Source organism: Sminthopsis crassicaudata, chromosome 1 (genome assembly GCF_048593235.1).
Source record: "Sminthopsis crassicaudata isolate SCR6 chromosome 1, ASM4859323v1, whole genome shotgun sequence".
NCBI lineage: Eukaryota > Metazoa > Chordata > Mammalia > Dasyuromorphia > Dasyuridae > Sminthopsis > Sminthopsis crassicaudata.
This window is the reverse complement of record NC_133617.1, coordinates 85,173,281-85,193,524: the sequence shown is the minus strand read 5'-3', so window position 1 is coordinate 85,193,524 and position 20,244 is coordinate 85,173,281. Positions and strand designations below refer to the sequence as shown.

Sequence of the window (20,244 nt, the reverse complement as noted above, 5' to 3'; positions counted from 1 at the left end):
ATTACTTATGTAAAAGTAGGAGGTGGGAAATGGAACATCCTCTATGAGGAGCAATTAGCAGGCTAGTTAGATTAATATAGTATAAGTAAAGGTGAGTAATATGAAGAAAGACTAGAAAAGGCATATGGGCAACAGACTGTGAAAGGCTTTAAATGCCAAACTGAGAAATTTATATTTTCCTAGTGGCAATAAGGAGACATCCATCTATCCATTCATGTATTTATCTATTTACACAAAAGGCTGGATCTGTGTTTTGGTAATATCAGCTTGGAAGGATTCGATGACAAATGCTTAAAGAACTCTTAGCATAACACTGAATCTATCATTGTATTGGAATTATGTAGCAGATGGAGAAGAGAGGAGAGACACAGGAACTAACAATTCCGTATCATAATATCCAAACAAGAGGTAATGAGCATCTAGAGAAAACTTAGCAATTAGTTTGATCAGGTTATTAAGTGGTTAAAACCCTGGGTCTGGAATCAAGAAAACCTAAATTCAAAGATGGAATCGACACTAACTGTGAGAGCCTAGACAAGTCACTAAATCCTGTTTGCCTCAATTTTTTTCATCTGTAAAATGAGCTGGAGAAGGCAATGGCAAATTACATCAGTATTTTTCTCAAGAAAATCCCAGGAATAGTACCAGCATGCTAGGATCCACAGGGGAAAGCTGGACACAACTGATTGAACAAAAAACAAGATCCTTCAGTAGCATTGGACTCTTTGGGGTTTTCTTGGAAAAAAGAACTGGAGTGGTTTGCCATTTACTTCTCTTTCATTTTACAGACAAGGAAACTGAGGCAAACAGGGTCAAGGGTCACACAGCTAGTGAAGTATCTGAAGTCATATATGAACTTCGGTTTTCCTGACTTCAGACCCAGCATTCTACCCACTGAACCATCTACCTGTCCCAAACATTAATTACCTAATGTATGCCAGACAATGTGCTAAATGCTGAGGATATAAAGATAGCACCTACCTCCAATGAAGGAACTCACAATCTAATGAAGAAAAAATATGTAAATAACATCTGTAACCATTTCTCTTATGGTGTAGACATTCAACAATCATTTGGCTAGGAAATTCTACAATTAATCCAGAGTTGCCATATATAAGTGATCATGATTAAACTGTCTTCAGGTCACACTGAAATGTTTGGCCCTACCTGAATACCAGCGTGGCTGCACAGGTAAAAGTCAAATTCAGATGGGTGGGTAATTTTGGTGTCTACTGTTGTCCCTGCTGGAATATTTCCGCTCTTTCCAACCTATAGTAAAAGAGGAGTAAGTAATATGAAATAATACAAATGGACATAGTTAAATCATACATTAAAAAACAACTTCTAGAACATACTAAATTATAATGAATTCTGATATCAAATACTTTACTTTTAAAAACTTCCAAACAAAAACCAAGCAGACTCTGATTACAGTTATTTTTTTTTTAGGATTTCTTAGAAAAGCTCAGTACACTATTGTATGCTACAATTTATACTTAAGCAATCCACAGCAGCAATCCTATTATTAGGGTAATTTTTAATTTGATATGCTGGATTACAAAATCTTACCTTAAGATGGAAAACTATGTAAAAATATCAAACTTGTTTGGTCTCTCAATGCCTAATAACCTTTTTTTTTTTTTTGCTGAGGCAATTGGGTTTACTCGAGTTGCCCAGGGTCACACAGACAGGAAGTGTTAAGTGACTGAGGCCAAATTTGAACTCAGGTCTTCCTGACTTCAGGGCTGGTGCTCTATCCACTACACTTATTAACTACCCCCTAATATCTTTTTAAGATAAATAATGACACAAGAACAGATTTCTTTCAAGATCTTACAACACTATTGATGTAGTAACAATAATAATGGGCAAGCAAGCCTATTTAAGCAGAGAAAAATGAAAAAAAAAAAAAAAAGTTAAATACAAGGAGAGGAATTAAAAGAAACTTTAATTTAGATTCAAATTTTAAAATTTTCAACTTGAGGTACAGAGAGTGGTACAAAATGTTGTTATCACCTCAGAACCTTCCTATTTCTCCCCACTGAGATAGTAAAAATGTTGTGTTCTGGGGGCAGCCAGGTGGCGCAGTGGAGAGAGCACCAGCACTGAATTCAGGAGGACCTGAGTTCAAATCTGCCCTCCGACACTTAACACTTCCTAGCTGTGTGACCCTGGGCAAGTCACTTAACCCCAGCCTCAGAAAGAAAAAAAAAAAAAATGTTGCGTTCAATTATTCCTTCAAAATATGCCTATCCCTGAAATATTTCAATAGCTTTATGATTTGGGCATCTTCCTCAAAATATTTTACTACTCAAATCCATATATTACATCATTATTAGATTGTGCCTTCCTAAAATATTGTTCTGCACAAAACCTCCAACTGCTGTATATTGTACAGATTAAGCTACAAAGTATTCTTTAAAGAAATAACCAACTTAAATAACTAGAGGAATATACAGTGTTCATGGTTAGATTTTGACAATATAATAAAAATGACAATGCTAACACATTAAATTTTCATTTTTAATATTAATAACATGAGGTATTAAATACAAAGTATGCCAGCTATCCAAATGGAAAGGGATTCCCTAAAGATGGCAAGGTTCTTCAGATGTTCCTCTTTAAGTCTGACAATGTGCAGTGCTAGGAACATTGCATAAGCCACTAAATGAGAATCCAAGTCACTTGGGAGTTTGGCCTAGAAATCCATACAAGAACAAATCAAGTAAATGAAGAACTCCTATTGTTTAGACTGCAATATCTAGTTGGAAAGACAGCTGTATAAACTGGTCTAGAACTCTGGACCGAATGTGAATAGATAATGAGTTGGGCCCAGACTTAAAATAGGAAGAAGTGAATAGTTTGGATTCTACATAGGTAACTGAATAATACTTTCAAAGATCACAAGCTTCTCCAAAAATCTGAAATTAAAGTTCATATCAGCAATATTTTATGTGAAATAGTACATTCATGTTTGCAATTAAAGCTGACAAAGGACTTGACTCATATAAAGGCAGAAGAAACCGAGGCACAGAGATGAAGTGGCTTGTTTCCTTAATCAAACAGCCAAGTTTCAAAGCTAGTCCTTTTAACTTAAAATTTGATTGTTCTAACCACTATACCATTAGAATAGTAAATATCATAACTATGAAACTTTTCCTCCTAAATACCTAAATTTCCTCCTTTCTGCCTAAATGCCAAGTTTTGTTAAGTCAATCAACTGCTTTTAGCTGATTTATAGGCACTTGTGAAATGATCTATACTGCAAACATTATAAAAGAGCAAAAGAGCATTTTAATAGAAATGTCAGTACATAGCACTTATTAAGTAATTAACAACAGGCTTACCCAGGAGTTCCCATATAGTGAGCCATAAGAGTGATGATATGGAACACAATTGGCATCAGTATTTAAATTATATCATTTAACAGTCCTGTGAAACAGTAGGCCTAGTTGATCCTTGAAAGCTTTCAGACATACGTAAAAATCCAACACAAATTAGCATTAGCCTTCTACTTCAACAGGTATTCAAAAACTGATGAATCCTAACCCATCCCAATTCTCTCTAATTATTAAAGGTGAGATTTTTGGCAAGTACTCATGACAGAACTCATTTAGTAATAACCTATGATAATAGTTGTGCTTCAGTGATAAGGGAGGAAAAAAAAAAAGAGTCCATTCTGTGCAGAAGTGGTATACAGACTAAGGGTAGAGCAGAGTTAAAAGTGTTGTGTGCCATTAATTTTAAGACTGAAGATAAGGGAAGGATAGATATTAAAAAAATCTGGAAACTATATGAAATTATGGATGATTCACATTTCCTAAGTTTTACACTTTTGGAAAATCTGATCTATCCTTATATGGTAAGCTCAGGAGTGATACCAATTCTTCACTTATGGACTGCGGTAACTTACCCGTTCATTTTTGTCGGTACAGAAAAGCCTGGTGTGGTGCCTTTTCTGAACAACGATAAATGTAATTCCAGGCTGGTAATCTTTTTCTAGTTTAATACATGCCTCTCGGATGGCCAACAGCTCATGATGAAGAACCTAAGTAAAATAGAAAAAAATAGGAATTACTGAGCTTTTAAAGTGACTTAGAACCTATATTAAATCCTTTAATAATGTTAATTTGAACTTAAAAAACAAAACAAAACTATGCTGTACAGCTGAAGTCAATTTTGAATTAAAGAACTGACAATGAAAAATGGGAAAAGCATAATAGAAATAATATCAATACAAATTATAATAATTTCATATTGAAGTTTTAAAATAAATCCATTGCCACCAGAAAGTGCCTTGTCAGCAAATAGAAACACATGGCTTACTTGCCAGACAGAAAGTATAGCCAAAAGCAACAATGGCTTACAATACAAACTGCTGTCAGATAGTGAAGATTATGAGGAACATTATCTTATGAAGCAGAGAAGCAATGAAGGATAAACCAACTTAAAAATAAAAAAAGCTTGATAAGATTTTCAATGAAAGTCATTACTAGACATTTGTGAGCAAAAAAATAGGAGGACAACAAACAGAAGAAAAATGGCAAAGAGCTACAAAGACTAGTAAAGCATTTTTCATTATTCAGGACAATGGGACTACCTGACTGGGAATTTCTAATAGCATAGTTCAAGTTATATTTACAGGGGAGATATAACTGGTAATAGAGGGAGAACAAAGACAGAAAAGGCATTTTGATTGGACAAAGTACATATGAGAATATCTGGGCTGGACTGATTATTCAAAACATGGGAATTCCCTCTCTAAGGTTACCAATGCTATTTAAATAATTAAATCCAATGGCCTTGTCTCAGTCCTCATCCTACTCGAACCTTCTGATACTATTTCCTCCTAGATATTTTCTCTTTCCCTGGTTTCTACTTTCTTCTTGATATTCTCTTTCTTGGTGACTTCATTTGCTTCTATGGAGTCAAAAATACAAACTTTATGCAAATGGATTTCAAATTTTTTTCAGCTCTAATTCTGCCAGAGCAACAGTTCAATATTGTCATATAGACATCTCTATTTGGATCTCAAACCAGGAATTTTCTAAAATTAATCATCCAATAGTGCTTTAAAACAAGTGAAGCAATGAGGCAACAAAGAATATGGAAAGGGCCTTGAACTAATGCAATTCTTAATATTCACCAATCTTATCATTTTTAGGAGAGATCTTAAAATTAAGATTGCATCTGACTCTCATTAGATCAGATTCTGTTACCCCAATTTTAGAGACAGCATGTTAATGCAATCTCAAATCCCAAATATCCAAAACTGAAATCATTATATAGCATATTGGAAGAGATGCCTTACTTGTTTGGCTCCAGGGTGATGACTTTTCAACAACTATTTAAACCTATAAGCTTAGAAAGAGGTAGTGATCAACATTAATGGTCTGAGTTATGTTCTAAAGATTAGATTTTAGGAAGGATACGGATTCATTGGACAGCATCTAGAAGAGCAGCCATAATGGTGAAGAAACTCTTTACTTCAGTTTTTTCATTTAGAATATTTTTATGATATCTCCCTCATGGGGGGAAGAAGAGAAAACTTATAAAACTTTAATTCGTATAAGAATGAGAACAATCATCAATGAGAAGGGGTGAAGGCCATTGGCTTATCTGTACTCTCAGGAGCAGTAGTCCCAAATAACAGATAAAGTTGAATATTATGAAGGATGAAGAAACCTTAAAGTAAGCAGGCTTGGTTTGCCTGGATTCCAAAGAAAAGAGTCTAAAAGAGTAAATGAGAAATGAAATATTACTATCTATGATTTCCAGTTCTATGATTTACTAAGCCTTGTGATCACAGGGAAATCATGTAACTTCTGCATCTCTAAGCAAGAATGAATGGGGACAACAATACCTATAATAAAAACTTAACAGCATGATGAGAAAAGCATTTTACAAACATTCAAATGCTAGGAGGGATTCTTAACCCAGTGTCCATAAACTTTGTTTAAAAATATTTTGATGACTATATTTCAAAATAATTGCTTTCCTTTGTAATCTAGCTGATTTTATTTTATGCACTTTAGGACATTATTCTGAGAAGGAGTATAGTCTTTAACAGACTGCCAAAGGGGTTTATGATACAAAAAAGAATAAGAATCCTTGTGACAGAGAAATGTGTAATAATGATAAAAATAAGACAAACATAAACTACACTAATTATTATCAAATCAGTCATGAAAATCAATGGAAAAAAATGAAGATTGGAAGAGAGCAGAAGAAAAATTATCCCAACCTGCTGAAATTGTCCCTCAGAAACACCATCCCTATAGAAGATGATGCGAGTTGGTTTGAAGCGTGTTGATTTATAGAACTGAATAAGTAGTTCTCGGACCATTGCAGCCAAATCTTGGATGATCTCTTGCCGATGTTGCTGAACACGCACTGTTGCACAATAACGATTGGGGTGGGCATCCATGCTCCCTACAACCTATTGAAAAATAAGAATTCAGATTTCTTTAAACTGTCTTGCCATTAAAAAAAAAAATCCCAATAAAGGAGACTAACTTTATGATTTTAAGATTATCATCACATATTTTACAAGAAATCATTAGATCATAATTTTGGAAAGGGGCTTGGATATCATCTATGCCAGCTTCCCCACCAATGGAAAAACTTAACCTTTGCTTTTGAACTCCATATTTCATTGTGCACATGATTATTGTCATTGCACATTGAATTTTAAATTAAAAGGAAAATTCCAAAACAGAGAGATTTCTCTAAGTAATAAATTATGACCCCCAAGCAGGGCTCCCGTGCCCTACCCTCCAAGAATGATAGATTGTTGCAAGGGAAAGAAATTTTTTTAGGTATTTGAGCACATCTGTATAAACTACTTCAGAAAGATGAGAGCTTTATTTGCTATTAAGCACAGGCAGAGGGAAAGGATAAAGAATATTTGAGGGTCAGAATCTAATCTCATAGTCTTATAAAGTGACCATTTACTTTTTCTTCCATGCTGACTACATTTAGGCAGTAATGAATGAGGTGAGGGGAGGGGAGGTGTTTGTGATTTCATTAGTAAACTCCCTCTGATGATGGAAACCAGCAATTTATTGATAATTTCAAGCAGAAAAGTTGCCTAGTCTTAAATTTCCTAAGAGCACCATTTAGGTCACATATTCAGCAAATATAACAGAGGCTGTCCTTGAATCGAGGTCTTCCTGACCCCAAAGCTTACATGCTACCTTTCTATTTATTAATTTTTAAGAGCTGTTCAGGAAAAAGAAAATCTTATTATATAATACAAAGTAATAACCAACAAATACAGAGAAATAGAACAACTTTTAGATATGCCTTTTGCTTTTCACCTAAAACTTCCCCAACAAAATTTGGGTTTTAATTACATCTTTTCAGAAAAATCTTCCAAAGTCAGTTTGAATCAGTTTTTGTTTTTTTTTTTGGCTTATTTCCAGGTGATAATGAGACAATCTACAGGACTCATTTATCAGATTCTCCAAATTCAAACTTGAAAAAGAAAATCTGTTAATGTTAACTCATTAGCGCCTATTAAAAAGCAATTAGTCAAGGTTAAAAAATAAAAGTTTGAGGCTCAAATTGCTCATGTTGAGATGAATATAATGCCAATAGATTTAAAAAACCCATTTCGAATAACTGAATCAGGAAGGAGGCTAAAATCATATTTTTCCCATTTTATCAAAAATCTGAATTTAACTATAATGCCCCAAAACATAACAACAATAATTTTTGAGCCATATATCTTCAAAATTTCTGCCTATCAAAAAATAAAATAAAATGAGGACTCAGTCAGAGAATCAGCATTGTATAATGAAACCAGAAGCATTTTTAAGATTAAGGTGCTAGTTCTAGTTCTGCTCTCAAAACTGAATGGCTAACCCATGGCCAAATTACTGTTTCTAAGCTTTGTCCTATTGTTGTTCAGTTGTTTTCAACTGTGTCCAACTCTTTGTGACTCCATTTGGGGTTTTCCTGGCAAAAACATTGCAGTGATTTGTCAGTCTTCTCCAGCTCATTTTATAGATAAGAAAACTAAGCCAAATAGGAAAGTTAAGTCACTTAACTTGTCCAGGACCATAAAACTAGTACACATCTACAACTAGATTTGAACTTCTACTTCACTACCTAGTTATCTATCCTATCTTGCCATCACTTCAGGTCTTCAAATAGAGGTTAGATGATATTTGTGATAGAGGCAGGTTGCAGAAATTACTAAGATACGAATTAGAGAAACTGACTTCTGAGGGATCTTCCAACTTTGAGATTTTTATGGTTAGATGATAAAACTTTAGGCTTGGTAGAATACTCTGAAGTATCTGTCCTATGAGCTTTGTGTTACGTGTTAATTTTAAAATATATATAATTCACACTCATATTATAGTCTAATAAATTGGATACTACCATTGTCCTAAAGATAATGCTGAATGTTGGAGGGGATGTGGGCAAACTGGAATAGTAATTCATTGTTGGTGGAATTGTTAAGTTGATGTAGCCATTTTGGAGAACAATTTGGAACTATGCCCAAAGGGCTATAACATTAGGCATACTCTGATCCATCATTCTCACTACTAGGGCTACATCCCAAAGAAGTCATATAAGAGGGTAAAGAACCCATATGTGCAACAATGTAGTAGCAAAAAATTGGAAATCAAGTAGTTGTCCATCAATTGGGGAATGACCGAATAAATTATGATAAATGAATGTAATGGAATATTATTGTTCCATAAGAAATGGTGAACAGGCTGATTTCAGAAAAGCCTGGAAAGACTTACGAGAAATGATGCTAAGTGAAGTAAGCAAAATAAAAAACAGACTGTATATGGTAATAGCACGATTGTGTGATGACCAACTAGGTTAGACTTAGCTCTTCTCAGCAATTCAGTGATCTAACATAATTCCAATAAATTTTGCATGGAAACTGCCATCCTCATCAAAAGAGAATTATGTAGACTGAATGCAGATTGAAGCATAGTATTTTAACCATTTTTGTTTGTTTGCTTTCTCTCTCATGGTTTTCCACTTTTGATGTGATTTTTCTTTCACAACATGACTAATATGAAAAAGTTTTAAATAATTGTATATGTATAACCTTACTGTTTTGGGGAGGTGGGAAATAAGGCAGGGAAGAAGAAAAGAAAATTTGGAACTCAAAATCTTATAAAAATGAAATGTTGAAAGCTGCCTTTAAATGTAATTGGAAAATACAATACTACTGAATTTTTGAAAAAAAATAACATTTTTTTAAAAATCCAAAGAAATCAAACAAAAGGGCACCAAGAGGGCACAATAAATAGAGCAATAACCTTAGAGTCAGGAGGGCCTGAGTTTAAATCCAGCTTCAGATACTAAATACTTATGAGCTGTGTGACCCTGGGCAAGTCACTTAACCCTCAGGGAAAGGAGTAAAGAAGGGAGGGAAGGAGGAAGAAAAGGAAAAAAAGGGAGAAAAAAGAGGCAGGCAGGGTAGAGTCAAAACTCATACTAGAAATCTTCCATGTTTGGGGAAACAATTCACGTTTCTAAATACATAAATTGAGTCAGTTTCAAAGTAACATAGTGTGTTTGTGATTTTTGATCAGTAAAAGTATAAAAACAGAGAATCTGGGTACTGGAAGGATATTTAGTGGACAGCTAATCCAATCCACTGGCACATCCATTTCTTATTGGTCATTACTGAGAAACTTTTGACACTTCGGTAATTTAATAATGATCCACTTTATGAATAAATATAATTTCTTAGTCCCCACTGCAAAGAAATTATGAAACTACAAAAACTATGTTGGTCTAAATAGCAGTCACATCATTAAAAAGTGTCCTTTCTGAAAGGAAAGTAAAATTATACAGAAGTATTGATCCATGCATATGCTAATAAAGAAAAATATGTATTGATAGTGTTTAAAAATAATTTTCAAAAATTAAAATAAAGTTTTCTCATCATAGATGTTTCTATTTTTTCTGATCTTTCAGAGAGCAATGTAATAGACACAATAAAAGTAGTACAAGGATTTTAAAGGAAATTTCTTTAACTGAGAGGTGAAAAGAAAAAAATATAAGTGACTTACTGCGGCAATAGAAGGCTTTTTTCCATCTCCTGCTGGGGGGTGAGTGACATCTGCACCCAAAAAGATGACAGGCTGCTGAAATACTGGAGGCCTAACGAAAAGAATATTATATTCTTAAAATAAACTGTAAAATACACATCTGCATTGTCTGACCATATCTACTGTTATTACGGTACTGGAAGACTGCTTTTTTGCATCTACAAAATTTACCTAGAGAGATTCCTTAGGACTAAGAAGAATCTGTACTATAGTACATCTGTTCTTTGGCATATTCAAGACTCCTCAGGAATTCCTGCTCCAGCCATGGATCAATACATTTTCCTCTCTCAACTAAAGCAAGATATGAAAGAAACATCTGGTTTTCAAAGACAAAACCAATGAACCAATACCTCATTTATAGGTACTTCACAGTTGCCAAGAGTTTTATAACTGTCACTTTGTTTTGAGTATCACTAGGAAGTGAAGATTACAAATGCTTCTCCCCATTTTAAAGATCAGGAAACTGAAGTTCAAAGAATGTTACTTCTTTGAAAAGAATAAAAAGATCATATATAGTCAAAAGTGAAATGTAGCCTTGACCCCTGATTTTTTGACCCACAGTTTATTTTCTTACCATCGGACCATAGTTGGACCCTATTTCAAAAGTTTTAGTAACTTTTGTCTACATTCAGCCTAGGGACCTGGTATAAATCCTTAGTCACAGATGAAGCTATTTGTGTCTCGGCTAAAACTCAATTCAATATACATCATACTTAATGACTGCACCATTTCAGATCTTGGGGCCTATCCTTCCTGTATTGGTGAAATAGTTATTCTTCAAGACCACCCCCAATAAAACATAGTAAGGCTTGTATAAAATGATGCAAAGCAAAGAGTATAGAACCATGAAAACAATGTACACAATAACTAATAATATAAATGAAAACAATAATACTTGTAATGGCTATCTTTATTCTAAAGAACAGACAATAAAACATAGTTCCCTACTCTCAGCAGAGATGGAGAATTGTAGAAACAGAAACAGATGTTTTATTAGCCAACTTTGAGGCAGTAATTGTAAAGTACAATATCTGGCATATACTAGATGATTAATAAATGCTTGTCCCTGTTCCTCCTGAATAATAGTTTTCTTTGACACAAGAAAGGACTCACTGAGAAATTACTATGATGTATAAAAGAAGAGACATCAATGAAACATGGAGGGGAAAGATAAATAGAAATTGTAACGATCCTAGAAAATGTAATGTTATACAAGGGAAAGAGAGCTAGATTTGGTTCCAATTCAGGCTCTGATCCATAACCAGTTAGGTTAATCTGGGCAAATAATTTAAATTCTTTAAAGCTCAGTTACCTCACGGTTAAAATTAGGACAATGATCACACTTATAACGTGATTATGGAAAAAAAATGATTTATAAAACCTTAAAGCACTATAGAAAATAAGTTATTATGGTACAATATTATGATTATTCCATAATAAACAGTATTAGCTGAATTAGAATGTCAATTAAAATTGAACTGAATGCAGTACTATGAAATGATTGTTTAGGGCAGTTTTGCTACTTGCATTTAAGGAGAATTAAAAAAAAACTTTAATAGAATTTCAGATAATAGTACGGCAGAAAGTAAAGCCTAATCTCTGTTAATTAAAATGGACCAATACTACTTGTTCTAAACTCTAGGAAATAATGTGTCTAACACAATAGTGTCAAAGCTTTACTCAACAGCTATAGCTTTATGAAGAATCTGAATCATTCTTTCCATTAAAGAATTTCATTACATTCTTAGTAATGATTGCTTTTTAAAGCTGAGTCTTCTGAAGTTGTTATTGTTTATTTTTAGTCATTCAGTCCTGTCTTTCTTTTCTTGATTCTGTATGGGGTTTTCTTGGCAAAGTTACCAGAGTAGTTTGCCATTTCCTTCTCCAATGAATTAAGACAAACAAAGGTTAAGTGACTTACTATGTCACACAGCCATTAAGTGTCTGAGGTCACTTTCCTGACTTTAAGCTCAGCATTCTATTCACTGAACCACCTGGCAGCCTGACATCCCCTGATCATTGCAGAGCAAAGCTTTCTTATCCTTTTTTGTATCACAGACCTCCTTGGCTGTCTGGTGAAATCTATGAACACCTTCTCAGAATAATGATTTTAAGCGCATAAAATAAAACACCTACAATTCAAAAGGCTATCAAAACTTGTAAAAAGTTCAAACATGCCAGGCTAAGAATATCTTGTTTAAAAATTGGTAAAGAGAAAGGATTATCACTAGCAAACCATCAGGCATTAATTAGTTAGTACTTGTACTGACCATGAAATGGACCCCATTAGAGAATGTGAGGTCCTCCCCATCATAGACAATTATTTCACCAACTTTCCCATAGTTATGGGACTCTGACAATACAAAACAATCTACAGAGCCCATTAAAAAGACATTTCCAAACCTTATTGGTCATTATTCTTGTTATGAGTCATGGCCACTTAAAAGGTATTTTACTTAACACTATTCATCTAAGGAATACATGGTATATGAAAACAAGAAGCTTTCCTTTTTCTTATATTCCTATATTAATTCCATAAAATGATGCCCCCAAGTTTGAAAAAACAGTTCATTCAGTCACAATGATTATATTCTGCACAGCATAGCAGGAAGAAGAGGAAAATGAGTTCTATGTCTATGCAACACGTTTCCCACACATTAATCATGTGTCCTGACAACTGCTCTTGGTTCAGCTGAAATTCAGTCAAGTAAAAACTGCTTATCTGCGTAAGATAGGAAGCTGGCTCAGTTTGGAAGTAGAGTGATGACTGCAGATACAGTCAGCAGATTAATTCAAATGAAGAGCCATCATAGGTTTTTATATTTAATAGACTCCATGGATTAATTTGAAACCATCTTGGAATACAATCTGAATGCAACCAAAAGTGAGACTTCTTTTTTGCCGGAGTTGGGGGAGGAAAAGATTATGAGCTTTGACTAGTTGTAAATATGAAAATTAAAATTATTTTTCTCTATGTGTATGTGAGTTATTTTTGTGAAAGAGAGAAAGGAGAGATAAACACAAAGAAAGGGAAGAATAGAGGGAAGAGGAGGAATCATACAGAGACATCATAACCATCAACATCATAATTTTTCAGTTGCAAAAATCAGGTTCTTTTAACAGATTAGCTGACATTATGGAAGATGAATTCTATTTCCTTTCTAGAACATTTAATAAACCTTCAAACTATTTAATTCCATTAACTTTCTTCAACCTGGTGGGGTTACTATTTTACAGGAGCATAAGGAGATGAAAGGCTGAAAGGACCTCTCACAGTGCAATCCTCTTATAAGACAGAGACAGTAACTAAAACCCCAAGAGGCTGTTGTTTGCCTGCAGTCCTATGACTCCAAAGGCACTGAGCACTCTTTCTACTACCCAGGTATATCAGAGAAGAAAATTTAGTCCAGTCTTGACTGCAAAATGATCAACTTGTACACAGAACTCTTAGGAACGAAGTATTATGGTCCAGTTTGCTAACAAAGATTCATCAGTTTTTTTATGATTTAAATCACTATCCAACTCAAGACTTTGATTTCCTCCTTTGGAAAATAATGTGTTAATAATGAGAGAAAAGCAAAGTAAAACAACTCTGAGATATCATACCCATCAGATTGGTTAACATGATAGAAAAAAGAATATGATATATGCTGGAGGAGATGTGGAAAAATAGGAACACAAATAAACTGTTGATTAGTACTATGAACTGGTCCAACCATTCTGGAGTACAATTTGGAACTATGCTCAAAAGTCTCTAAAACTGACCCAACAATATCATTATTAGGATTGTATCTCAAAGAGACAAAGAAAAAGGACGTGTGTGTGTGTGTGTGTGTGTGTATGTGTGTGTGTATACACACAAACACACAAATTTTTAGCAGCTCTTTTTATGATAACAAAGAATTGGAACTCAAGGGGAATGGTTAAACAATTTGTGATATATGATTATGAAAGAATACTACTGTACCATAAGAAAAAAAAAAAGGGATGGTTTCAGAAAAACCAGGGAACTTACATTATTGCAAAATGAAAAGAGTAGAACTAGGAGAACATTTTACATAGTAACAACAATATTGTTAAGCAAAATCAACTACAAAAGACAACTATTCTGATCAATATAATAAGCCACAACAATTCCAAAGGACATGATTTAAAAAAAAAAAAATCCAGCTACAGAGAGAGAAAATTGCTAGAGTCTAAGTAAAGACTGAAGTATTTTTTTCTTTCTTTTTTTTTTTTTTTTTGGGGGGGGGATGTGGCTAATGTGGAAATGTGTGCATGACTTCATATGTATAATAGGTATTGTATTTCTTGTCATCTCATGGGGTAAAAGGGAGGGTCTGGAGAAAGAATCTGGAGTTCATAAAAAGATATACACTGAATTTTTTAAAAAGAAAATGAAACAACAGGATGGTATCATGTCTAAAGTCTCTTTCAACTCTAAAATTCTATGATTCTGTCTCCTTAAAAAGATCTTTGAATATTAAGGCTTCTTGTCCTTGGTTATTCAAGGGTTAGCAACTTTTAAGGCAAGTATTAAATCATTCTAAACCATAATAGTCTGGTCAAGCCTTGCCCTCAAACATCTAGGCTTTATACCAAAGCCCAGGAAGAATGGGAGAGAGGAATGCCGTAGCTCATCTTTTTTCCCCAGTTAAAATGTTGAACAACCATCTTAGTAATGAGACAGAAGTTTGCCTGTGTTCTTACATTAAATTATTTCCACCTGGTACATTAAAGAATCAGTATTTTAAAGATGGAAAGGACCTTAGAGATCATCTGCTGTAATATCCTTCCTTAACAGATAAGAAAATTTGAGCAAGAGTTTTAAATAACTTACTAGCTAGTAATAGGGCTGAGTTTAGAGCTTAGTTCTCCCAATTCTCCTTTCTTGCGTTTTCCTCTCCTCTAAATCACATTTGACCCTCAAAATCACATTTGTTCTCAGCAACCAGATGGCAAAGTAGATAGTAAGGGGCATGGAATCAGGAAGATCTGAGTTAAAATCAAGCCCCAGACACTTCCTAGCTGTGTGACTTTGGCTATGTTATTTAACTTCTGATTACTTAGTTTTTTTCAACTGTAAAATGAATAAGACAGTATTTGCAAAGCACTAAGCAGAGTGCCTGGCACTGGACATTATAAAATAAATGTCAGTAATTATTATAATTCTGTGCAGATTTTAATCAAGATAGATTAAAATGTGCACTGCTGAAGGGAATGATCACATTGATGGGATCACAGAACTATTGAATTGTAAAAAGTAAATATTCAATGGATTTCAACAAATGGGAATGGAGGAGACAGAATATATTATGTTCCATTGCCACAAAACTGGCCCAGGAAAAAAATCTTTTCATTCTAGCATTCACTTCAACATATTGCATTAGTAAATAGAAGTAATGGGCCAAAAGTTGAAACTGAGGAGAAATTAAATAATTTGAAGTTCTCTTTGGAACTTCAGAATCCACCATTGTGTTTCTATGTAGCCACAAAAAAAAAAAAAAAAAAAAAAAAAAAAAAAAATTGAAGGGAAAGAGGTTGTATCTTCCTTATAATTAGTCACTGAAACCCAGGAATACAGAAGAGAAAAACTGATTTGGAAAGTAAAAAACTGATTTATAAGTCAATGTCTGAGAATGAAATTTACTTCTGCACCATGACATCACATCCCTGGAGTACACCTAACAAAGGCTGCTTTGAGCATTTTTGCCTGGATTTTCCATATCTAATCAAAAAAGTGTATCTACCAAGCAAGATACTAGAATAGCTACAATGAAGAACAGCAGTTCAGACACCAATCACAAGAGACAGAAGCAAAAACAGTAACCAGCAGTAAAACCTATGGCCATTTATGTCAGTAGAGAAATGCCTAAAGTTTAGGCAATAAACAAAAAGAACAAGGAAGAAATTTAATTTTTTATTTTTCGTTCCCACATCTCCCTTACTCACCTCACCCAAGAAATATGCTATTCATTATACAAATGAAGTCATGCAATACATATTTCTACATTAGCCACATTATGGAAAGACCAAAAAAAAAAAAAAAAAAAAAAAAAAAAAAAAAAAAAAAAAAAAAAAAAGCCAAGAAAATTAAAAAGAAAAAATAAACTTCAATCTGCAAACTGAGTCCATCAGTTCTCTACTTATAGATGGATGGTAATTTAATTTTTAAAAAGCATATGATAAAATACCTCATATTACTGGTGTGAGGAAAAAAAAAAGGATTAGAAGATAATACAATTAGATAATTCAGAAATTGATTGAACAGAAAAAGTTAAGGCTTGTGGTTCCAAATCAGTTTGGTAGATGATGTCCAGTGAAGAGCCCTAGGGATTTATGCTTGGATGTTAACATTTTTTTCAGTGGTTGGACAAATGCATGCATGACAATTCTTTTCAAGTGTACTGAAAATACAAAGACATATGATAGTAACACATTGATAGCAGTTGCTATCCAAAAAAGATCTTATAGGGCAAAGCATTGGATTCTCATAAGAAAACATTTAAGTAGTTACAAGGTGGTCAAGCCCTGGTGAAACAATAGTTTGTCCTTTAATGAACTGAATGAGTTAACATGAATTAGCAGTATAATATGGTGGCAAAAAACCAGCTAACTGGATTAGGGGATGCATTAAAAAAAAAACAAAAAAAAAAAAACAGCAGCTTCTGGGAATAAGAGAGTGAATAGTCTCATACTCTATGCAAACAAGAACGCATTTAGAGTAGCGTGTTCAATTGTGACACTGTTAGAAAACATAGAGAAGAGAGAAATGAAGATGTCGAACAGACTTGGAATCCATTACAGTTAGGTTCAACCAAGAGATGAGAGCAGTCCCATATAATGGCTGTTTTCAAGCATATGAAGGACTGTCATGTGGAAGAAATATGATACTTCTTTGATTCATCCACAGTAGAACCAGAAGCCATAGGTAGAAGTTACCAAGAAGAAAATGTAGGCATGATATTCAGAAAAAAATTTCCTATCATAGCTAGGTAAAAGTGAAGAATTGGATACTTCTACATCCTTTCTCCTTGAAGAAAAGGTTGGATAGCTTCTGTAAAATATGTTGTGGGAATTTCCTCTGGAGAATGAGTTAAGACTAGATCTAACTCCAAAACTCTATGATTAATTTTGAGTTATTATGTCCTAGGAGGTTATTTCAGTATTGACAATATCAAATAAGACTGATGGTAGGTGGAAAAGGGTAGGCAAAATTAAAACAAGGATGTCAAAATAACAACTCAAAATTAATGGGAATGATCCTTCCACTAGTGTAGAAGTTCCTTAATGCATTAGTAAACAATTTTTAAAAAATGGCTTTGCCAAAAAATATTCCTTACAAAGTAGCCAATGATACTAATAAGCTTTAAAGTCCCTGAAGATTTTCCAATTGGCAGGTAGGAAATGCTGGAATTACTGCTATTAGAGCTTTGTCTACATCCTGGGAAATTAGGATATTCATACGTAGCAACATTTAAAAAAAATTTTACTTTACCTTCCCTGAGGAAGTAAGATGTTGTTTACGCCTCCTAGCTTGACATTGATCTTTAAGCAAAGATTTGACAGAGTCTGGGGTGTGGTTCTCTGCACATTTTTCATCTGAACACACTGTGTGGCCATGCCAAGCACGGTGTCCCCAACACGTTTCACTTCCGCTATTAAAAGTGAAAAGTTAAAACACATACAATTAGTTATCTTTATAGGTCACTTCATTAGCTTTACATACTATGACTCATTTACAATGAATATAAAATAGACTCAGAAAGTTATAGCTGGAAAAAAATCTCTAATAGAATACTAAATCTAGCACTCTTTTTTATGGCTTAGTAAATGGAAGCCCATAGAGTAAGTTGAAGTAAGTTGGTAACCATTACAAGGCTGATGAAAGCAGGACTGGGACTTAAATCCACATTGTCTGATTTTAATTTCAGGGATCTTTTCTGCTCGAGGCCACATTTAATAACTGTGGTCCAAGAACATCATTATCACACACACCCCTCTAAATCTTATCTAATTATAAAATTAAAAATAGGGGTTACTTTATATCTCTGAAGTATAATTACAATCAAATATTAAATATCAAGAAAAAAATACTATCACCCTTAAAATAAGAGCATAACACTAACAACACTAGACAAGACTTAAAAAGAGCTATCTATGAACTATTCATCCCCCAGTGAACAACTTCTGCCTTTCCCCATGAAACATCTGGCAAACAAGTTCTTTGAGGATGGTAACAAATAGCAAAGAGAACCTAAACAAGGCATATTTGCTTCTTGCCCTAAAGGAATTCATTCACCTGCTGCTCAATTCCCACTTTCCTTCAGCACAATCATGATAATTAAAGTTTATGTTTATGTAATGTTCTCACATACATCATTCTCATTTTTCTCCTCAGAACAATATTGTAAGAAAGAGTATGTGTATTACTATATCAGGAACCTGAGATACAAGTAAGTTAATACAGCTGGTCAATGGCAGAACAATTTAACTCCTTAACTTCTGACTTTTGGCACTCATTTCTTTTCATATCACCATGTCTTGAGAGTTAGAATACCTGCTTATAAGTCCTGTCTCTGGCATATAGTAGCAGCACTAGTTTTTGCTATGCTGTTGTCAAGAAAAGGCTTTGTGAATCTCATGAACTGTTACAATCACACTCTTCTGCTTATCGGGCTTCTTCTTGACTGGGTTTTTTAATACAAGTTCCCTAAAACAAGAAAACTTAGCTTTCTTAAGGCTCCCAAAAGAGAGCAACTTTTCCCCTCCTTTAGACTATCAATTCTTTGAGAATAATTTCATAGTATTTTGTTTTGTTTTGAGGTAAATAGAGGCTCCCAAAAGAGAGCAACTTTTCCCCTCCTTTAGACTATCAATTCTTTGAGAATAATTTCATAGTATTTTGTTTTGTTTTGAGGTAAATAGCTAAGTGACTTGTCCAGGGTCACACAACTAGTAAATGTCTGAGGCCAGATTTAAATTCAGGTGTTATTGACTGAAGAGCTGGTGTTCTATCCACGATGTCACATAGCTGCCTCCATATAGTATCATTTACTATTCTTTTGAAAAATTTGTTTACATTCTCCAGTAAATTCATCATGACAGGGAGATTTTTTTTTTTTTTTTTGTTAACTTCCTTTATAATTAGTTAATTTTCTTTTCTGAGACAATTATTCAAGATCTTTATTTGGAACTGTTGGTTTGAATATCTTATATTTTAAAAGCCAATGCTCCTTTTGTGAGCATATACTTGTCCATGTAGGAGGCTTTTTATTGCTTCTTGTTTTGATATGATTTTTTTTTACCTTGTTCACTTTTTACTCTATTGATATGATTTTTGACTTTCTTCTTTTTAGTCAGGTTGTCATAAAGTTTATTAATTTTATTAGACTTTTCAAAGAAACAGCTCTTATTTATCATTTTTTTTGCTTTTTTAAATCCAACTTATTTATAAGTTTCAAGGTTTCTTCTTTTGAATGTTTGTTGAGTTCCTAAAAATTCATATTCATTTTATTAATCTTCTTTTCCATTATAACTTATTGTCCCCTTAGAATCTAAATCTAAAATTGGATTGTGAGCCATTCCTTTAACACCATCCTTTTTAGAAATATATACAACAAAAAAAGATTATTGCTTCAATAAACAGTAAAAACAAATATATATATAAAATAAAAGGCTGAAGGATCCCTAAATACCCACCATAGACAGGAGTTTTCCCAGGCAGAATGACCACTACTAATTGCAGTCCAGCATATGTGTTCTTTAAGTGCCTAAACATAGGCTCAACACTATCTGCTCCTTGGGCATATTTGCAGAAACATGGCTGACCCTGGATTGGCATTCCTGCATCTCTTGAAATCTTTCTGAGTTGTTCTGTGAAGGACCTAAGGAGAAGAATGAATATTATAAAAAATTGAATCAAAATCTACATATAGATATATAAATTAGTAATAATTTAATGCATAAATGTAGCGTGTGTGTATGTATGTCTATCTCAAGGATCTTCTACTTGATATTTCATTAAACAGATAGCAATTTATTTTTTAGAAAGTCCTACTTGGGAGAGTAATAAGACAGAAGAGCCCACCCAAGCAGTGCCCACCTGAAGGTCCTCAAGTCTCAGCCAAAGGCTAGTTAGATGACAAAAATATAT

General features: G+C 33.8%; 1 protein-coding gene across 2 annotated transcripts in view; it reads right to left on the bottom strand.

The window, feature by feature from the left end:
• Positions 1-20,244, bottom strand: part of AGO2 (argonaute RISC catalytic component 2) — a 134,964-nt gene that overhangs the window by 4,781 nt on the left and 109,939 nt on the right. For both annotated transcript variants that reach the window (XM_074264727.1, XM_074264722.1), the window contains exons 12-17: positions 19,791-19,975; positions 17,587-17,746; positions 10,050-10,140; positions 6,245-6,439; positions 3,914-4,048; positions 1,168-1,269 (exon numbers count right to left, since the gene is read on the bottom strand). In XM_074264727.1, the coding sequence (XP_074120828.1) occupies positions 1,168-1,269; positions 3,914-4,048; positions 6,245-6,439; positions 10,050-10,140; positions 17,587-17,746; positions 19,791-19,975 (868 nt within the window). The remainder of the gene's footprint in view (positions 1-1,167; positions 1,270-3,913; positions 4,049-6,244; positions 6,440-10,049; positions 10,141-17,586; positions 17,747-19,790; positions 19,976-20,244) is intronic.